We start from the raw sequence: 20,714 nt of genomic DNA on the forward strand, positions 1-20,714 counted from the left end.
GTTCTTGGATAGTCAAAAGCCCATTTCTTAAGGAAAGATTAACATTTTTAAATAGCCTAAGTGTTCATAGATTATTCACAAATAATTCACAATATAACATGATTTTTATATCTAATTTACATTAATTTATAGGCCAAATGGAAGGAATTTAGTGTAAATAAATGCCCATTTAAATCGGCTTTCTAGTGGGTTCCTGTGGAATGCGCTGGTTTAGAACGTTGACATCGCGCTGGATTTGCCCTCAAATGGAAAATACGCGGGATATAAAAAGCCCAAAATGAACTACTCGCTATAGATAACTTGATATATAGGGTAGCCCATTTAATGGTACATACCTTTAATTTTGCTTTATAAAACCCTGGGGCTGTGCGGAATGAGACAGTAATTTTAAAACTATTAGAACTATATTATCGAGGCCTATAAAACTAATAATACCTTTTGCGACCGGTTCTTGCAGCGATTTTTCGTTAATGATTTACTACTGCAACATACATTGCGGTTAGAACAGATTTACTAGTATAAAACCCGCCCCCTCCAAAGCGCCAAAACGCATGGCTGAGGGTGCAGATTCAAGTAGGTTTTGTAACCCTAATAGGCTTGTGCAACCATGAGAACTCGGTTGTCCCATGGGAACTCTGATGTGGGAAGTGAGAACTCGATCTACACACTGCAAGTTGTAGATGAAGATTTTCCAGTGACTGCAACACAAATTGCAGCAGAAACAGAGAAAGACACTGTGCTGAAGTGGGTCTATGAACGGACATTGAATGGTTGGACTGAAATCGATAGTGGATTGAACTCAGTTCTGAACTCATGATGCGTTAAGTGGGGTTACAGAGTGGTTGTACCAGAGTCTTTGAGAAACAAAATTATGAATGAACTTCATGCCGAACATCCTGGCATAGTAAGCATGAAGTCAATTGCCAGAAGGTTTGTGTATTGGCTTGGTTTTGACAGTGACGTCGAGTCACTGGTGAGCAAATGTAGTGTCTACCAAAATTGCCAGAGTAAACCACCAAAAACACCACTGCAACCTTGGTCATGGCCAAGTAGACCTTTTCAGAGAGTTCATGTAGATTTTTGAGAAAAGGGTAATGATCACTTTCTGGTACTAGTAGATAGTCATTCCAAATGGATTAAGGTTAAGCATATGGGGTCAAGCAATACTAATGAATGTACCATAGATGAGTTGAGATACATTTTTGCATGTCATGGTTTACTGGAAGAACTTGTTTCTGATAACAGACCTCGGTTTCGTTCAGAACGATTCAAAGAGTTCATGCAGCGGAATGTTGTAAAACACACTCTTGTTCCCACATACCATCCAGCCTCCAACAGGGCAGCAGAAAGGTTTGGTAGAGTTGTCAAAGATGTCTCAAGAAACAGGTTTTGCAGGGTAGTTCAAAGCTCAGGATGAAACATCGTTTGGCTAGTTTCTTGCTGAAGTACAGAACCACAACACACAACAGGTTGCTCACCTGCAGAATTTTTGATGAAGAGAAGGCTGAGAAATACGCGTAAGTGGAGTTCTACCCAATTTGGCCTTGAGAGTTGAGCAAAAACAGTTGTCAAAAACGCCATTTTGACTCCCACAAAAAGGAGAGGTACTTTAAGCCTGATGAGCAGGTTTGTGTTCTCAGTCCTCCCAACAAGTCCAGTCGAGACAAATGGGATGTTGGGAAAATAGTGGAAGTGTGTGGAACAAAAAGATACTTAGTTGAAGTTGGAGATAGGATTAAAAGTGTTCATGTTGATCAAATGATTCTAGCCAAATATAAACCAAAAACTGAGGATGAAGTCCTAATCCCTGAGATTTCATCTGAAAGTGAGTTGGAAGAGACCACTGTGATTGAAACACAAAGTTCAGTCAGTACAGACAAAGAAACAGATTCCTCTGGTCAAAGTCAGGGTACTAAAACAGAGCCAAACAAGCCAACAGTTGAGTCAACACCTAAACCTGTTACACCTGTTACTGTTAGACGATCAGGCAGGATCTGTAAACTAGTAGTCAGATTAGGTTTGGAAGTTAAGTAACTCACTGTATAAACAAAACAAAAGTGTGTAAATATGTAAAATAAATATATTATGTTTGTCATTTAAGATTTCATAAATACTCGTTTAAATCAAGTATCACAACAACAAAATTGTAACTGAGTACTTAGATTTAATACTTAAAAAAAGGAGAGTAGTATAATGTATTCATATATATATATATATATATATATATATATATATATATATATATACACACACATATATATATATATATATATATATATATATTTACACATACATGAGTTGATGTTGTATGTAAGCAAGGAATGTTGGGTAATACATCTCTCTCGTGATCCAGGCAACCTGCTTGTAAGTTGTTATTCATTCTGCAGTCCAGAATATAACAGTACTGAAGAATAATTTATAGTAGCCAGTTAGCACATTATAGGAATATGGAAAGAAATAGCCTTTTTTTCCCCAAAAGAAAACACTTTTTCCGCATTCACATATTCAAACTTTCCCCATAGCTACTATTTTCCAATCCTGGTAGCATCCCCATTAGGTTCTGCATCCTCTCTGTTGCAAACATTTGCACAATATGGTGACTAGAACAGTAAGCATGGTGAGAAAGCATTGCAGAGGGGGTAGAACAAATGGCTTCAAGGGCAAGGAACGGATGCCCAGAGAAAAGACTGAAGAAGCTGTGATGGTTTTCCATTGAGTACAAAAAGGCTGAGATGAAATATGATAGAGGTGCACAAATTGAAGAAAAGTCAGGACAGAATAGAGAAGAAGCATTCCTATTTGTGGAAGGGTTCAGAACCGGACGGTGCAAGTATAATTTGATTTTCAGTAGAGCCAACGATAACGAGACGCCACTACCAATGTGGGGCAGATATCAAATAACAATGAGATGGAGTACAGGGAGGAGATCGAGAACCTCGGGTCCTGGTGTTGAGACAACAACCTTTCTCTCAATGTCTGCAGGACAAAGGAGATAGTGATCGAATTCAGGAAGCGAAGCTGTACGCATATTCCAGTTTGCATTGATGGTGCCAAAGTAGCGATGGTTGAAAACTTCAAATTCCTAGAAGTCAATATCAACTTATCCTGGACCACCCATAATGAAGCAATGACCAAAAAAGTACACCAACGTTTCCACTTCCTTGGAAGGCTTAGGAAGTTTGGCATGTCTCCTACAACTCTCATCAACTTCTACAGATGCATCATAGAAAGCATTTTATCAGTATTTTTTTAAAGGATTGAGGTCTCCCCTTGACAATATGATTGTATGTGCCTTACTGTTTGATTAGCTATAATAATTACTTTTATAAAAATAATTATTGCAATATGTCATATTTATGCTGAATTTTTGAAATTACACCTCCCTTAGTGATATCACTGATGCTTATTTCAGTAGAATTGCTGCAATGTGTATTCCTAAGAAATCTTACTGAAACCAGTTGTCAAAAGGATTATTTGTTGATATTGCTACCTGTTTATCTTTCATTTCTCTTCCCATATCAACTAGATTGACAGCAAATTCATGCTTTTGTTGGCCTTTAGAATGTAAGATTGGATCTTGTGAGTTACTAGCAACATGAGAAAAAATGGTTGTTTAATCAGACAACCAAGAGATGGACATTGGTGTACTCCAATCTAATGTCCGAGCCCTTGTTGTCTAGGTGTCCTAGAGATAGATTAAGGGTCAGGAAGATGGCTGTAGGCCTGTTGTGACAGCAAGCAAACTGCTGTGGATGAAGGCTGGCTGGAAGACTGGTTAACGTGCACCTTCACCACTCTCTCAAAACACTTCATGGTGGTGAATGCCAGAGACATTGGACAGTGGTTATTGGCAAACTATCTTTTTGACACTGGGATCATAGTGGTTTCTTTTAAGCAAGTGAAGACCTTGGTATGGAGTAGTGAGGGTGAGCTGTAAATTAGGTGATCCAATTGATAGACTAATGAAGGCAGTTAGAAGAACATGAACAAATGAATGGACAATCTAGAAAATGCAGAGGTGTAGAAAATGCTTGACATGTCAGGCTGTTTGTGGAGGTAGGAAAAGCTGAGAGTCATCCATTTGTAATACATGTATCAGAATTAACATTTGTTAAAATAATCCAAATGCACAGATGATCTAGATTTTACTCCATTTATTTAAAATATCTAAAAAGCTAAATATCTGAGCATTCAATCCAATTTATTGTGCCAGATCATGCTTGATCTGCTCTGTTTCTTTTACTTTCTCTTGTACTTTTCCTGCACTGCTCCTTTTGTTAATTTTGTACTTTTTCTGCATGTCCCGGGGTACCTCTGCTTGCACTTTTCCTGCACTTCCTGATACCCTGCAGGTTAAGTAAATTTCAAGGCCAGTCTGCAGCAACCATCTTGCACCAGCAGAGTGGTCCACGAGTAATGATTGGTCCACTGGTAGTTCTTGAGGTCCCCCTCCAACTTTTTTGATGTTCTTTTACCCTCTCGTTCCAGTCTGCAGCTAGTTAGCAGTACTTGAAGAAACCTTTAAATATAATCTAACTCAGTTGGTGCAGTGTAACAATTTTAGAAAAACAACTTATTAGGTCAGGCAGCATCTCTGGAGAATGAGATGCTGCCTGACCTGCTGAGTTACTACTGCACTTTCCTTTTTTTAAACCATCCTCTGCAGTTCCTTGTGTCAACAATTTTAGGCAGATTGTGTGGCAATGAGATGATCTTCATGTTTCAAACTAAAAGCATAGGTATAATCAAGACTTGACCTCCACTTTGGGGAAGCATTGAGCGCCTAGGAGTGGAAAAGACTACAAAAAGTAGTAAACACTGCCCAGTCCATCATCAGCTCTGACTTCTCTACCATCGAGGGGATCTATCGCAGTCACTGCCTCAAAAAGGCTGGCAGCATCATCAAGGACCCACACCATCCTGGCCACACACTCATCTCCCCGGTACCTTCAGGTAGAAGGTACAGGAGCCTGAAGACTGCAACGTCCAGGTTCAGAAATAGACTCTTCCCCACAGTCATCAGGCTATTAAACTCAACTGAAATAAATCTCTGAACATTAATAGACGATTATCTGTTTATTTGCACTTTATTTGCTTATTTATTGATGTGTGTATATATTTATATAATGGTATATGGACTCACTGATATGTTCTGTATTCATGCCTACTATATTCTGTTGTGCTGAAACAAAGCAAGAATTTCATTGTCCTATCTGGGACACATGACAATGAACTCTCTTGACTTGACTTGACATTGCAGAACACCTATCAATCCAAAGGGGTCATCCTAACCTTCCAGTTGCCTATCACTTTTCCTCTATCCATTCTTATCTCTAATGCAGTATCAATAAAGCCTCTTATGAGACTATGGAGCAGCATCTTTTCTGTCTGGGCATTTTGAATTCAATGAATGAGGATTCCTTTGGTACTTACATTTAGAAATGCAGACAAATAAGTCATCAACTATTCCAGTAATGTTTCAGGAATTGTTTTGTTCAGTAAGCCATTGAACGAATAGGTAATATTAGTGGTTTAATGTTACAACGTTCTTTTTAGATAAATACAGGTGCACAACCTTTTATCCGAAAGCCTTGGGACCAGACACTTGTCGGATTTCGGACATTTTCGGATTTCAGAATGGAAGATTTTTAGCGTAGATTAGGTAGGTAGCGCGGGCGGCTTGAAAAGTCTGGAGCAGCTGCCTCCTCCCCGGAGACCGGGAGAATCATTGCATAAATGTTAGTCAGTTAGTTTGGAGGGATTTTATGTGGTGGTGGTGGTGTAGGGGTGAAGGGGGAAACTTTAATTCTTATCCCCTACCTACCTGGTGAACTCTGGGGGCTCCGACGGCCGCGGGCGGCGCCTTGACATTGCAAGAACACCTACTGCGAATCCAAAGGGGACGTCCCATCCGGGAGTCAGCGGCGTCGCGAGCAATGCCTTACCAGGGTCGCCTGCGCAAGCTCCGGAGCGCTTTGGCCGCCTCTATCAACATTCTTAGCGTCGCTATTTGGAGCCGCAGCTCCGTCAATAAAGCGGCGCCGGTTGGATCCGACCCCGGCAACTCTACCCCTGGCTGCGAGCTCCAAATCCAGCGCGCTCCGCGATGTTGTCTGTCGGCGGCCACAGCGCTCCGGAGCTTGCCGCACGGCGACCCGGTAAGGCATTGCTCGCGACGCCGCCGATTCGAATTCTCGAATGAGCCGCGGGCCGCCTGGATTGGTAGCGCCTTAGTTGCCATTTAGCGCTGCGGAAATGCATTGACCTCTCCGACCAGGTAGGGGACTAAGAATTAAAGTACCCCCTTCAACCCCCCAGTAATGCCCTCCAAACTAACTGACTAACATTTAAGCAATGATTTGTTTTGTTCCAGGGAGGAGGCAGCCGCTACAGTGTACAGACTGGGAATCATTTTGGGTCAAGTTTAGCTTTGGTTTACGACATCTGGAAAAAATGGCCGTTTTTTTCTTTTCGGTTTAGATAAAAGGTTGTGCAAAAGACATTTAGAGAAAACAGCACATGCAGGCAAAAGGGATTACTGAATTGGAACAGCTTTGAGTTTAATGCTTTCTAAAGTTTTTCTTTCCTTCAACTAATTAAGTTTTAAAATTATTTCCTATAGTAACCTTTCAGTAGAGGATTGGGACAGAGCCGTTCCAAAAATGTCAGTCTTTATTGGAATCTGTTGCTTATTTGTCTGTTTTTCTAATTTAAATGTACCAAAGGAGTTTGTATTAATTAAATTTAGCTTCCAATGTTGTACTAGATGTACTGTACCGTGATTCCTAAACCTATTGGAGAGGGTAAATTTAAAATCGATAATGTATGATCATTGTTATTAATCAGCACCTAGTATTTGGTAATACTTCAACCATTGTTCAAGCTTGGAACTGAATTACTTAGAGCAATTGGTTTGGAGGTGATCTAATGCGGATGAATTTGAGGATTGGGTTGTGCACCCACTTCTAGATGTTTTCATTTTGTTTTCTGTTTAAGTTTACATAAACTCATATCGTTAAAAAATTACCTATTTGGCCCATTACCCCATTGTTGAAGATGTGCTACCCACCTTGCAACTCTTGAATCGTTAACATGTGTAAATGAATGCGTGTGATAAATTTCTGTCACACTGTGCCTTGACGTGGAGAGAAAAGTTCTCCTTGACTCCCTCTAAATACTTCACTTCACGAATGACTGAATTCTCCCTGGTTATTGGACAATGTCTCCAAGACTTAATTTTTTTCCATAAAATCTTCCTTCGGCTCTTGGTCCATTGACAGTAAGCCTCAGAATTGAAAACATATCAGTAGGCCACATCCTTTTAAATCTCCTCTGCAAAAATGTCAATCGTATTCTTCTTGTAATGTGGTTAATGGACTATAGCTGTGCCATAAATAGTTTACAGCACTAGTAGACTTTCTCTATTTCCGTTAATACAGGAAAAGGAAGAATCTAGTATGTTGCTTTACCTTCTTGCTAACTATGGTCATAGAATATATGAAATGAGTTTGAACAAGCTGATCCCTCAAAGCTACCCTTTCATTAAAATCATGAATGTTCTCATCCAGTGTGTGTTTTTGGCTTTGCTTTTGTCTGTCCCAGGAGATTTGTTTCTGGGTTAGGGAGTGTATAGTTCTAATGCCCCAGGCGTCATAAATGTGGAGTATATAAATATATTTACTACTCATCATTAAGGGCTAAAATTATATGGTCTATTTAGGCTGACAGATAGCAAGCCTTTGCTTGATATTTGGTTTATTATTGTCAAGTAGTGTGGTACAGTGAAAATCGTTGTTTAGTGTGCAATCCAGACTGCACATACTATACATTAGTACATCAGGTAATGCAAAACAGAGTACAGAATATAGTGTTACAGCTACAGAGAAAATGCAGATGAAAAAGCGCAAGGCCACACTCGGGTAGATTGGAAGATTAGAAATTCATTCTTTGCATATGAGATGCCTAAAAGTCTAATAATAACAGAAGAATATGTAAGAGTATATGCTAGTGCAGTCTAGAGGTTGACAAAGTATTGAGATTTATTGATCAAAGGCTCCAGGTATTTCTCTATTCTTGGAATGTGGTTTGAAATTTAAATCAGGATGATGTGGTATTGGAATCTTGTGGTTCGGTACCTGGTCACATTCGGCCTTTTTAACCATGATAATTACATTTTTTTCCTGCAATCCTGTAACCATTCTCTTTATTGAACAATAATAGAACTTAACCTTAAATATTTAAAGTAAAATCCTTATGTCAAAGTTGCTTGGAAATGAGTTCAGTATTAAAAATAAGCTGGCATTTTGCTGCTGACGATGTTCAAGATGACATGGAATGTATATACTCTAGATTCTGAAGGGAATGAACCAACAGTTAGCCTGGACTAAATGACATCAATAAGCTTTTCACCTGCTGAGTTTATCCAGTATTTCTGTCTATCTTCGATTTTTCCAGCATCTGCAGTTCTTTCTTAATCAATAAACAAAAGAGTTATTTTATAGCCTAATATGTCTAAACATGCATTTTATACCGGAATATGTCAAAACGCGTATTTTATATCCCAATATATCTGGGGTGGAATAAATCTTATTCTAAAATTACATGTTGAAGAGAAGTTCAGTGATACATTAATATTGGAATACCCTACAGAAGCCTTAGCAGGGGTGTAATGCAATTTCTAGGTTGTGGAAGCAGTCTTCTGGTGCCCTGCACTACATTAGCCTTAGGTTTCCCATTCTAGTGCAAAGTCATTATGTTCATATAGTACAGGAACAGCAGTATTTCGATTTGTACTCTAGCTCACTGTATGCTCACTGTTATCAACACTTCAGCATTCCCTTGCTGTTACTCTGCTACTGCCATCGGTATGTTTGCTCGCTGTCTTTAAACTAAGCATCTGGTCTGACAGAAGTAGGCCAACGACTGTGATTATATTTAGCAACTGATGAGATTAAAAGCAGCAGGGAGTTGCCAGCAATGGTAATTGAAGGAAATATCTAATATCATGCTTGCAGCAAAATGTCCCGACATGCAGGAGTATGCAAAAATGGTGCCAAACTCAGTGACATGATTTGTTTTAATTATTTTTGAAACTTACAAAATGCTTAATTTATTTTTCCCATGTATGACATCTTGTGGGTTTTTTTGTACCTCACCAGCAGTTTCAGGTTTAACCATGGAACTGCTTTTTGGGTACAAAAGTCTTTCCTCCATCTTAATATTTACCACAATTATATTAACTTGGAAAAAATATTTAGCAGTCAAGAAATTAAGTCACATTATGAACCCTTCATGTTTCTGATCACAACAATGCAACCGGGACATTACATTATTTTTCAGAATATAATTTCATCTTTGTCTTGATTTAAAAATAATCTAATAAGTGTGGCCACTATTCCTTTAAAATTCACATTCATCAGACAAGAGCAAGCATGTCTTTTAATCTGAACAATGTTTTAAGTAATTACGTGCTGTTCATCAGCTCGCCACTGATGCTGGTGTGGTAGAGTTGAGTAGCATAGATACAGGCCCTCTGGCCCAATTCGTCCTTGTCAACCATTTGTCCCATCTAAGCTAGTCCCATTTGCTGCCATTTGGTTTCTATACCATGAAACCTTTCCTATCCATGTATCTGTCTAAATGTCCTTTAAATGTTGTTATTGTACCTACCTCAACTTCCTCATTCTACCTACCACTCTATGTGAAAAATTCCCTTCATACTTTAAATCATATGCCACCTGGTTCTTGATTTCCAACACCCAGGAAAAAGATTCACCCTATCTATTCCCCTCATGATTTTATATACCTCTGTAAGATCATTCCTCAGCTTACTGAACTCCAAGGAATAAAGTCCTGACCAACGTCTCCCTATAGATCTTGCCTTTAAGACCAAGCAGAATCTTTGTTAACCTTTCTAGCCTGTTGGCATCTTTCCCATAGCAGGTGACTAAAACTAAACACTATGCTTCAAGTGCAGCCTTACCGACGTCTGTAACATAACATCTCAAATTCTGTATTAATTTCCCTGTCTAATGAAGGCAAACGTGCCAAAAACTTTCTTCACTGCCCTATCTACCTTCTATGGCACTTTCAGGGAACAATGTTCTTGTATACGATCCTTCTGCTCTACAACACTCCATAGAGCCCTACTGTTCACTGTGAAGGTCCTGCCTTGGTTCGATTTCCCACAATGCGATGCCTCTCACATATCTGAAATAAATTCCATTTGCCATTCCTCGGCCCGCTTGCCCATTCCAATCAAGTTTACCATCAAATAGTTATACCGTACCATTAAAATTGGCTTTGGCCAGATCTGAACTTTAGCTTGTGGACCAGCCCTGTCTTTATCCTTAATGATTTTAAAGCTCGTAGAACTGATCCCAAAAGACTCACCCTCTGACACTTCAGCCACTTGACCTGCGCAGTTCCTTAAGAGTAGGTCAAGCTTTTCCTTTTCTATTGTAGGTCCATCTACATGTTGCCTAAGGAAACTTTCCTGATCACACTTGATAAATTCCACCCCATCTAAGCTCTTGACACTGACCGTCCCAGTCTATATTGGGAAAGTTAAAAGCAAAGGTTTCAAAGGTATTTTATTATCACGTGTACCAATTAAGGTACAGTGATATGCAAATTAACATAGACATACAAAAAAAAAGCAGCAAGACACACAACTACATAAAAGTTAACATAAACATCCACCACAGCGGATTCCCTGCATTCCTCACTGTGATCAAACGCAAAAAAGTCAACTTCTTCCTCTTCTTTATTCTCCCGCGGTCGGGGCAGTAGAACCATCCGTCGGGGCAATCGAAGCTCCTGCAGCCGGCGGTCGAAGCCCCTGCATTGGGGCGATCAAAGTCCCCGCGACATAGTTCCCATGTCGGGGTGGTCGAAGCTCCTGCAGCTTGGAGTCGTCGAATTAAGAGATCACGAGCTCCGTGATGTTAAAGTCTGCAAGTACCTACAGTTAGAGCTCTCAAAATCGGTCTCCCAACAAAGGTCGCCAACTCCTCGATGTTAGGCCACAGTACGGAAAGAGATACGATACGGAAATAAATTGCATCTCGGTCGAGGTAAGAGATTAGAAAAAGTTTCCCCCACTCCCCACATAAAACAAGCTAAAGCTCATTGGTATCATTTAAAAATAAATTGGATAGGCATATGGATGAGAAGGGAATGGAGGGTTATGGTATGAGTGCAGGCAGGTGGGACTAAGGGGAAAAAAAATTTGTTCGGCACGGACTTGTAGGGCCGAGATGGCCTGTTTCCGTGCTGTAATGGTTATATGGTTATAAGAACACTAAAAACATACATTTAACACGTACTATTAAAACACAAAGAAGGAAGGGACTGTTGGCGATTTTAACTGCACCCATGTAGTCTCACTGGATGATTCTTCAGTCATGCCATCTGGGTTGCTGCCGTAATATTATCCTTGATCAGTAACGCAACTCCTTTTTTCATCCACTGGCGTGATGAGACAAGTGGCACCGAAAATACTTTAGATTTATTGTTCACATCTCATCCAGATTTAATTTTGGTAGTTTTATCGTGTGCTGGAATTAGCGATCATTATATTATCCAAGCAAAACTGCACACAAAGCTTTACATAAATGACATCCATGAAAAAGTCACAAGTACAACCCTTCCCAATGTGAAACCATGCGTGTTGCCAGAAAGAGGAATCCAGGCGTAACATCTTAAAATATACTTGGTGCCACCATTGAAGAATCCAAACAAACCAAGTATCTTGGCATCAAATTACAGAACAATCTGCGTTGGAATGGTTAGACTCATCAAGTCAAGTCAAGTTTATTCGTCATGTACACATACAAGATGTACAGTGAAATGAAAAGTGGTAATGCTTGCGGATTGTGCAAAAAAACTACAAAACAGAATGGAACAGAAACACATATTCACATATTACATATTTGTAGGAGGAAAAAAAGAAAAAACAGCAATTTTAAAAAGACACCACACAACAGTAAAATGGTACAGTAAAGTTCCTGGTGAGATAGGAGTTTACAGGCCTAATGGCCTCTGGGAAGAAACTCCTTCTCGTCCTCGCCGTTTTCACAGCGTGGCAACGGAGGCGTTTGCCTGACCGTAGCAGTTGGAACATTCCGTTGCTGGGGTGGAAGGGGTCTCCTATGATCTTGTTGGCTCTGGAGTTGCACCTTCTGCTATATAGTTCCTGCAGGGGGGCGAGTATAGTTCCCATAGTGCATTTGGCAAAACGCACTACTCTCTGCAGAGCCATCTTGTCCTGGGCAGAGCAGTTCCCAAACCAAATCAAGATGCTTTCCACAGCCGCTGAGTAGATGCACTGTTTGGCAGATGCAGAGATAATGTGGATATTTGTGAGGTTATCCATTGGTGGCAAAAAGGCGCTGAAAGCAGACTCATTATGCTAAATGGTGGCCGATTGGAATGGGGAGATCGAGACCTGGGTGTCCCAGGGTATTTAAAGCACACCGCCCTATTCACAGTATCCCCATGCAGGTTCAGCATGGTGTGTAAAGAAAGCAAATGGTATGTGCCCTCCTAAAATTGCAAAAGCTCCTTGTTTGAGTATAGGATTCAGAGAGTTTCTACTGTTGTTGTGACAGGGTCTTGGTGAGATCACACCTCTTATTGCGTAGGTTTTGGTCTCAAATCGGAGGAAGGCCCGTTATTGCCAGTGTCAGTGCAGCAATCTTGATTATAGAGTCCTGAGCTGAACCTAGCCACACAGTCATGAAGAAACAGGGATACAGTAGGGGGCTGAGGACGCAACACTTTAACCCATTCATGCAACGGTGAAAGCAACAGGTGTCCTAAATTTTCTGAGAAGCAACTTTCATCATTGTTCAACTTCTGTCGAGGAGAAGCTGTACTTCACCCTCGTTCGACCTCATTTGGACTACGCAGTTGCAGCATGGGACCCATACACAAATAAAAACATTTCTTCCATTGAACTTGTCCAAAGACAGGCGGCTCGATTTGTTACTAATACCTATGAGAGAGAAGCGAGTGTTACCAAACTTCTGAATTCACTGGGGTGGAACCCTCTCCAAGACGGATGTGAAGCTCACCGTTTAACCTGTTTTTACAAAATGTTAAATGGCCAGCTCGACATAGATTACAAAACCTACACCAAACCCAAACCAATTAGGAGCAGACGAGGGCATTCGATCCAATTTGAGATACCAGCTACCAAGACAGATGTGTACAGCAATTCATTCTTCCCCCTCACAATTAAAGCATGGAATAGTCTTCACCCTCCCTTAGTTATCCAACCAGATGCAACTAAATTTAAGGTAGCTCTTTCTTCCCAAAAACCCTTTCTGGTTTAAGTCCTCCCTCCACCACCTCCAGTTTAAATTCTATTTGGAATATTTTGGAGGACCAAGAAACTGATTGGCTAGTGACCTTTTCACTATTGAATGTTGGTGCATTTTGCAGGAGTGCTTTGTATTGTGGGGAGAGTGTGGCTTTTGACTGGGCGTTCTTTTATTCTGTGGTTATGACCACTAGTCCTAGACTCTTTCACTAGAGGAAACATCCTCTCCGCATCCACTCTATCCAGGCGTTTCACTATTCGGTAAGTTTCAATGAAGTACCCCCTCATCCTCCTAAGTCAAGAGGTTGGAGAAATTTCTTCCTTCAGCATATGCGAATCTTTGAAATTCTTGCCTCTGTTAAGCTACAGATATGGTGAAGCATATTCAAGAAATTCTGTTGATTAATTGTTTGCTGGGATGTGAAGTTGAGGTAGAATGTCAGCTTAATGACATAGAAAGGTGGAAGGTCTAATTGCTCTACTCCTGCTTCTTGTGCTGTCCTGGAATTATAATAAACATCAACACATTTTCATGTTAAAGGTTAACTTATGATATACAGTACTATTGAAACATCAGGCATTTCATCAAAAAAAAAGTAGCTGCAATGTTTCTGTTTTTGCGCAAACATTCATTGGCATATTTTGTTTCTTTGAAATTGATCATCATTGCTTGTACAGTGTTCTTGTTTTGGTTTAGTCTTGTTCTTCACTTTTGCTCATTCCCCACAAGTCTCTTCATACTTGCCCCAAGCTCCTCATCCCTTTTTTTCTGGAAATCCTGCATGGAAAAATACAACAAGAAATCATCTGTTTCTTGTGAATATCATTCAACATTGTAGGTAGTGATGAATGGATGAGAGCAACAATTAAAGACATTGGTAGTAATACAAGCAGATAAGGAGAGAACATATTTAAGATGATAAGCATAGGTTATCTGTAAACTGAAAAGATTGTCACAGCATCAACAATTTTGAATTTCATATGAGCCAACATGAAACATTTTTTAGTGTTGACAGAACTCAATACTAAAATATTAGCAGAATCATATTTTCTTGTGTTACTGCACTTGTATTGTTCCACTTTATAAAAGTACATATTGCTGGTATATTTGTGAAATACATTTACATTTTTTTCCTAGTCATATGACAATGGACTCGCACAAGGAGCTGGACTGGAATCACACGGTAAGCACTTGTTTACAGTGAAAATATAATTGGTTTTTACCACGTAAATTAATTTTTAATGTGTTTGGAATGATTTTCAAAATGTTTTTTGTTTGAAATACTACCTGATCCAAAATGCTTCATAACAAAAAATAGCTCCTGCATGCCAAATTCTTCACAAGTTCTGTAGCCCAAATTAAATTGAAGTGTACAAATAAATGTAAGTCCAGGAAGCAAATAAAATCTCTGAAATGAAATTATCCACTTGCTCATTTTATTCGTTTACAGAAACTCCATGATTTGCACTGGGGATTATTGGTAGTGCCTGGTTTCATATTTGGCGAGAACTTTTCATCCAGATTTTCACTAATTCAGCAGCTCAGACAGTATCCCTGGAGAACATGGATAGGAGACGTTTTGGATTGGGAACTCTGGTGAACATGGAGAGGTGATGTTGGGACCTGATATGTCACCTATCCATTTTTTCCAGAGATGCTGCCTGTCCCGCTGAGTTATTCAGTACTTCACGTCATTTTATTTTTAGAGGTACTGGCTGCTCTGATTATCGTTTTGCAAAACTTTATAAATTCTTGAATCGTTTTTTTTCAAAGGGAGGGTAGCAAATTTGTCTTTGTTCTTTAACATGGGAGGAAGAGAGAATACAGGGGGACGACCAACAACATCAGTGTAAGGAAGATGGTAGAATCTGACGTGAACAATGTAGTAACAGAACATCATGAGCAAAGTCAGCATGAATTTATGAAAGGCAAATTATTTGACTGATCTACTAGAATGAGAGGTAATATATCGATAGGGATTGAGAATATTTAATTACACAGAAAACAAGTACAGGTGCACAACCTTTTATCCGGTGTTCCAGAAACCGAAAAGCTCCGAAAACCGGCCATTTTTTCCAGATGTCGTCTGCGCACCAAAGCTCGCGTTTGGCGCCAAACTTGACCCAAAACGACCCACGGTCAACCCTTGTCTGTACTACACTTGCGGCTGTTCCACTTTGGAGACCGGGATATTGCTGGTATATCTGTGAAATACATTTGCTTTTTTTCCTAGTCATATGACAATGGAGGGCACAAGGAGCTGGAGGGGAATCAAGGGGTAAGCACTTTGTTTACAGTGAAAATATATTGGTTTTTACCACGGAGCGGTCAATAATTTTTACCGGGTGCTGTGCAATAATTTTCAAAGCGCTGTGGCCGGTTTGAAATACGGGCTGATCCAAAATGCTTCATAACAAAAATACCCCTCCTGCGATGCCAAATTCTTCACGCGTTCTGTAGCCCCAAATTAAATTGAAGTGTACAAATAAATGTATACCAGTCGGGAAGCGGGCAAAATCTCTGGGTCGCCGTTATCCACTTCCTCAGCGCTATTCGTTTACACACAACATCCATGAGCGTCTGGGGATTTTGGGCCGCGCAGCCAGGGGTAGAGTTATTTGGTCGAGAACTTTTCATCCAGATTTTCCCCAATTCAGCGGCTCAAAGACAGTATCCCTCCGAGAACATGGATAGGCGGCCACACGCTCCGGATTTGGAACTCTGGTGAACATTGCTAGGCTCCCCGCTGGTTGGGACCTGCGATGTCACCTACTCCATTTTTTCGCGAGAGCTGGGGCGCCGGCCGCGGGCCGCGAGTTATTCAGTACTTCGCGTCATTTTATTTTTAGAGGCACTGGCTGCTCTGATTATCGTTTTGCAAAACTTTATAAATTCTTGAATCGTTTTTTTTCAAAAGGAGGGTAGCAAATTTGTCTTTGTTCTTTAACATGGGAGGAAGAGAGAATACAGGGGGACGACCAACAACATCAGTGTAAGGAAGATGGTAGAATCTGACGTGAACAATGTAGTAAGAGAACATCATGAGCAAAGTCAGCATGAATTTATGAAAGGCAAATTATTTGACTGATCTACTAGAATGAGAGGTAATATATCGATAGGGATTGAGAATATTTCATTACACAGAAAACAAGTAGTGACAATAAACAAAAATTTACCCGCGTCTTGGAGGCCGAAGGTTAGGTTGTTAGCCAAGAAAGATAGACTTGGCTATCCCTCAGTACAGGCCGTGCTGACCCGGGCCAGACACCCCACACGCTGTGACAGGAACTCTTCCGCCCCCAGCGGCACTGTCCTTTTACAGACGCTTCCCACTTTACAGTCGCTTCCCATCAGCTGCCAGCAATGAGGGATAGACTTGGCTATCCATCAGTACAGCAACATCAAGAACTAGCTGAAAACTGATTAGTGCAATTTGTTACCGAATTGTCTGCATTTCATTTCATTTGATACTCCTCTTAAGTATCAAATGAAAGGGAGTTGAGACACCTTTGTGATGAGAAGTATAATGGATAAAGAAGACGCTGAGCGAGAAAAGTGGTTGATTCCTAAAATTACGGAGTCATGCAACACAAAAGCAAACCTTTCGGGGCACTGTTTTGTGCTGGCTATCAAGTGTCCATCTACACTAATTTAATAGCCGTTTAGCTTCACTCAGTATGTTATAACTATAACCAGATACCGTTAAATTTTATCTGCCTGTAATTATGGGATTTATATGTAGTCTGAGGTGTGTTTGCGGCTGGGATTCTCGTGCAGACTCCCTCGTAGTTAGTTTAGTGTTTAGTTTGAAGAAGCATGGGGAGAGGTCACAGCTTTCGACCATGCACGAATATGACCACGAGTAAGATTAAAATGTACTTATACGAGAAGAAGTTTGGATAAATATCTTACTGTTTTTACTACAACAATAAATAAACTATTAATCAAGAGACTGTGTTTGGAAGATTTATCTTTCGACGGCATTGAATATCTCGTGGAGAGCTCGTGGGTGCGTATCGATTATCTTCTGATCCCGTCTTCAATTAGTGACGAAAGGACTAAATCCTTGAAACGATATGAAAATCTGTCACCACAACTAATACCCACCAACTCGCTCCCCTATCCCAACCACTCACATTCTTCTGCCACCCACCTCTTTACAGAAGCTAACCTACCACCAATGAACCTCCATTGTTTTGTGTACAAGGGCACCCAGGATTATGAGAACACTAATTTAATTTTATATCATTTAATATTGTCAAAATTGTAATCCAATTCCTTCATCATACTCCACATCCTCCCTAATGCAAATTTAGCAAAACTATGACTTGTTTATGTGGCTATATTTTGGTTGTGAAATGAAACATCAAGAGTATCTGCATTGATCTACATTTTTAAACAAGCTGTGCTCTTTTCCTCTGGTCATAAACAGGTGGATCTACTTTCTGTGCCATCGCATCACTCTGCCTGATGGGAAAACTGAATGAAGTATTTTCTGAAAAAGAGTTAAATAGAATAAGGCGGTGGTGTATAATGAGACAGCAGAATGGTTTTCATGGACGACCCAATAAACCTGTAGACACTTGCTACTCTTTTTGGGTTGGTGCAACCTTACAGGTAATTAAAAAAACTGGAATTTTGCTTGTAGTGAAGCATCTTTCATGAGATCTAGTTTTGTTTAAGTTCTATACAGTTCATATAGAGCATACAGGCCTGGATGATTTGCCTTGATCTAGCTTAGGAAATGGGTAGATAGGTAGTTGATGGCAGTAACCTAGTTCTTGCAAAAGCTCTTGATTTTTACTGTCTATCTGCCACCCCAAGTAAAAATGACTGACTTGAGGGATTTTCTGCCTTCCAACACCTTGCCAACCCATCATCAGAATTTCTGCTCTAGTGACAGGGTACCATCCTTACCATCTGCAAATCTCACCCCAGTTATAAGCCAGCTTGTAATAAATTGATGAGTGGTTATCTTCTGTAGGAATCAACTTCTTCCCACTTGCCTCTCATGAGCTCATGAGCTTCCCGCATCCAGCAAAGGCAAGTAAGTGTGGGCAGGTGACTTCTGCAGGTGGCAAGCCCAAAGAGCAGGGGCTGCAGGTATTTTAGACTTTCAGACTTTAGAGATACAGTGCAGAAACAGGATCTTTGGCCCACCAAATCCATGCCAACCACCGATCACCCCCGTACACTAGCCCCATCCTACACACTATGGACAATTTAGAATTTTACCAAAGCCGATTAACCTACAACCTGTATGTCTTTGAAATGTGGGAGGAAAACGGAGCACCCGGGGAAAACCCATGTGGTCACAGAGAGAACGTACAAACTCCTCACAGATCCGTAGTCAGGATTGAACCTGGGTCTCTGGTGCTGTAAGGCAGCAACTCTACCGCTGCGCCATTGTAGTTTATAAACCTGCTTTGGGCGAGAATAGGAGTATATTTACAAACCTATAAGAAGATAGTAGCTTTTGTATTAACTTTCACTTTACATTTTTATTTTTGAATGTCAGAATTAAAGTGCGGCTAGATATTCTAGTGACATGACCATGACGTATTAAATGAGATGAACCCAGATTAGCATGATAATGTAAAACACAGAGCAGTAATTGTTTTAATAATCCGTTATAGTACAATGTATATGTTGGCACATGGAAATAATTTTTCAAATGGTGAATGCAATTTAAAAAAAACTTTTTGCAGCTTCTGCAGATTTTCCAGTACACTAATTTTGAGAAAAACAGGAATTACATTTTGTCGACCCAGGATCGCATTGTTGGGGGATTTGCGAAATGGCCGGATAGTCATCCAGGTAAAATTGAAATTTAATAACTGGGGTATGAATAGATATAAACAAAGCAGGTTTCCATTTGGAGATGCCATTTTTTTTTAAATTTCGTCAATCATAGGAGAGAGGAAAAGTTAAAATTAGAAAATACATCTCTCTGAGAAAAAATCAGTTATGATCAGATTAAATGTTTTCATCCATTTTAAAAATCCTATGTCATTTTTTTCTTCCAACTTTCCCCTAATCCAGAATACATTTTTGTCTTTTTTTCCCAGATGCATTGCATGCGTACTTTGGCGTTTGTGGTCTTTCGTTAATTGGAGAGGCAGGTGTTTGCAAAGTACATCCTGCATTGAATATGAGCATAAGGGCTTTTCAGCACCTTCAGCACCTGCATCACACAGCAGAGACTAAGGAGCTGGAGCAGCACTCAGAATCTGTGCCTGACTACACATGACAAACATGGTAGCAAAAAAAAATTAAACTTACACTGGGTTGAATATTTTTGCCCAAGGAAAAAGCCATCACCTTAGGAAAAAATCTTGTTTGAATGCTGAGGTTCCATATTAATAAGACAGCTGTACAGAATGTTCCTTTTAAACAATTGCCAATGGTCAGTAAATAGACCAATTGCTATTTGCTCTGAAATCTGATAATGCATTGAGTATGTGTTTTGAGTGAGTGGTTTGTCTATATTCTCTATAAGAAATCATTTATACTAATTTTTTTAAGAATTTTGAGCATTTAATAAATAAGTAATAATATATCTGTGTTCTCCATTTCTTTTGTGATCACACAAAATACTTCAAATGTTCTTGTCACGAATTTGTGTTAATGTTTCAGGGGGGTTTCAAACTATTTTAAACATTCTTAAAATATAATTTTACAAAATCAAAAAGTTGTGTTTTAAATGGAAGGCTATCAATATTTCATCAGGTACATTGAAACCTCACTAGAGTGCATCATTTTGTCAGAGTGATTTTCAAAGTATTTCAATATCCTTTCTATGACCTTCACCTTGCCAAGAAATGTTTTCTGCAGAGCTACTCTTGCACTCCATTGAAATTTCCAAATTCTTAAACTTAAGAATCATTTATGGTCTAATTTGCTTTCTGTCTCAGCAGATTAATGTATCAAGGACAACTAGATTGCTAGAACTTCTTCTGTGAAGTCCTTCAATTATATATACCATTGTTATAATTTACCAAGCCCTCCCCAGTTTATGACGACCAACTTATGTACAGCCCATACATATGAACGAACGTTTGGGAGACTGATGATATGGAATTATTGGCTTCTAAGGGATTGCTAAGGGAATTCAGTTCACGGCTGCCTTACCAGTTTGCAAACTGTCTGCATAGAACAGTTCACAGGGACGGAACTGTGCTGTAACCTGGGGAGGATTTGTATAGGAAGTCCTTGGAAATATTCTTTATCTATATCTCACCCTACTATTAGAGGACAGAATGCATTTGCCAGTATTATGAAAATGGTTTAACTACCAGAAAGTTTTCGAAGTCCATATGGAGTTTTTAGTTCCTTACCTATGACTAAATGACACATCTTTTCTATTTGGTGAAGGTCATAGAAAGGATA

At 39.8% G+C, this 20,714-nt stretch overlaps 1 protein-coding gene across 1 annotated transcript in view; it reads left to right on the forward strand.

Annotated features, from left to right (window-relative positions):
• Positions 1-19,882, forward strand: part of pggt1b (protein geranylgeranyltransferase type I, beta subunit) — a 53,850-nt gene extending 33,968 nt beyond the window's left edge. The window contains exons 6-9 of the mRNA XM_055633176.1: positions 14,463-14,508; positions 17,758-17,942; positions 19,034-19,142; positions 19,394-19,882. Of these exons, the coding sequence (XP_055489151.1) occupies positions 14,463-14,508; positions 17,758-17,942; positions 19,034-19,142; positions 19,394-19,575 (522 nt within the window). The 3' untranslated portion in view covers positions 19,576-19,882. The remainder of the gene's footprint in view (positions 1-14,462; positions 14,509-17,757; positions 17,943-19,033; positions 19,143-19,393) is intronic.
• Positions 19,883-20,714: the final 832 nt, after the last annotated feature.

This window comes from Leucoraja erinacea, chromosome 3, assembly GCF_028641065.1.
Source record: "Leucoraja erinacea ecotype New England chromosome 3, Leri_hhj_1, whole genome shotgun sequence".
NCBI lineage: Eukaryota > Metazoa > Chordata > Chondrichthyes > Rajiformes > Rajidae > Leucoraja > Leucoraja erinaceus.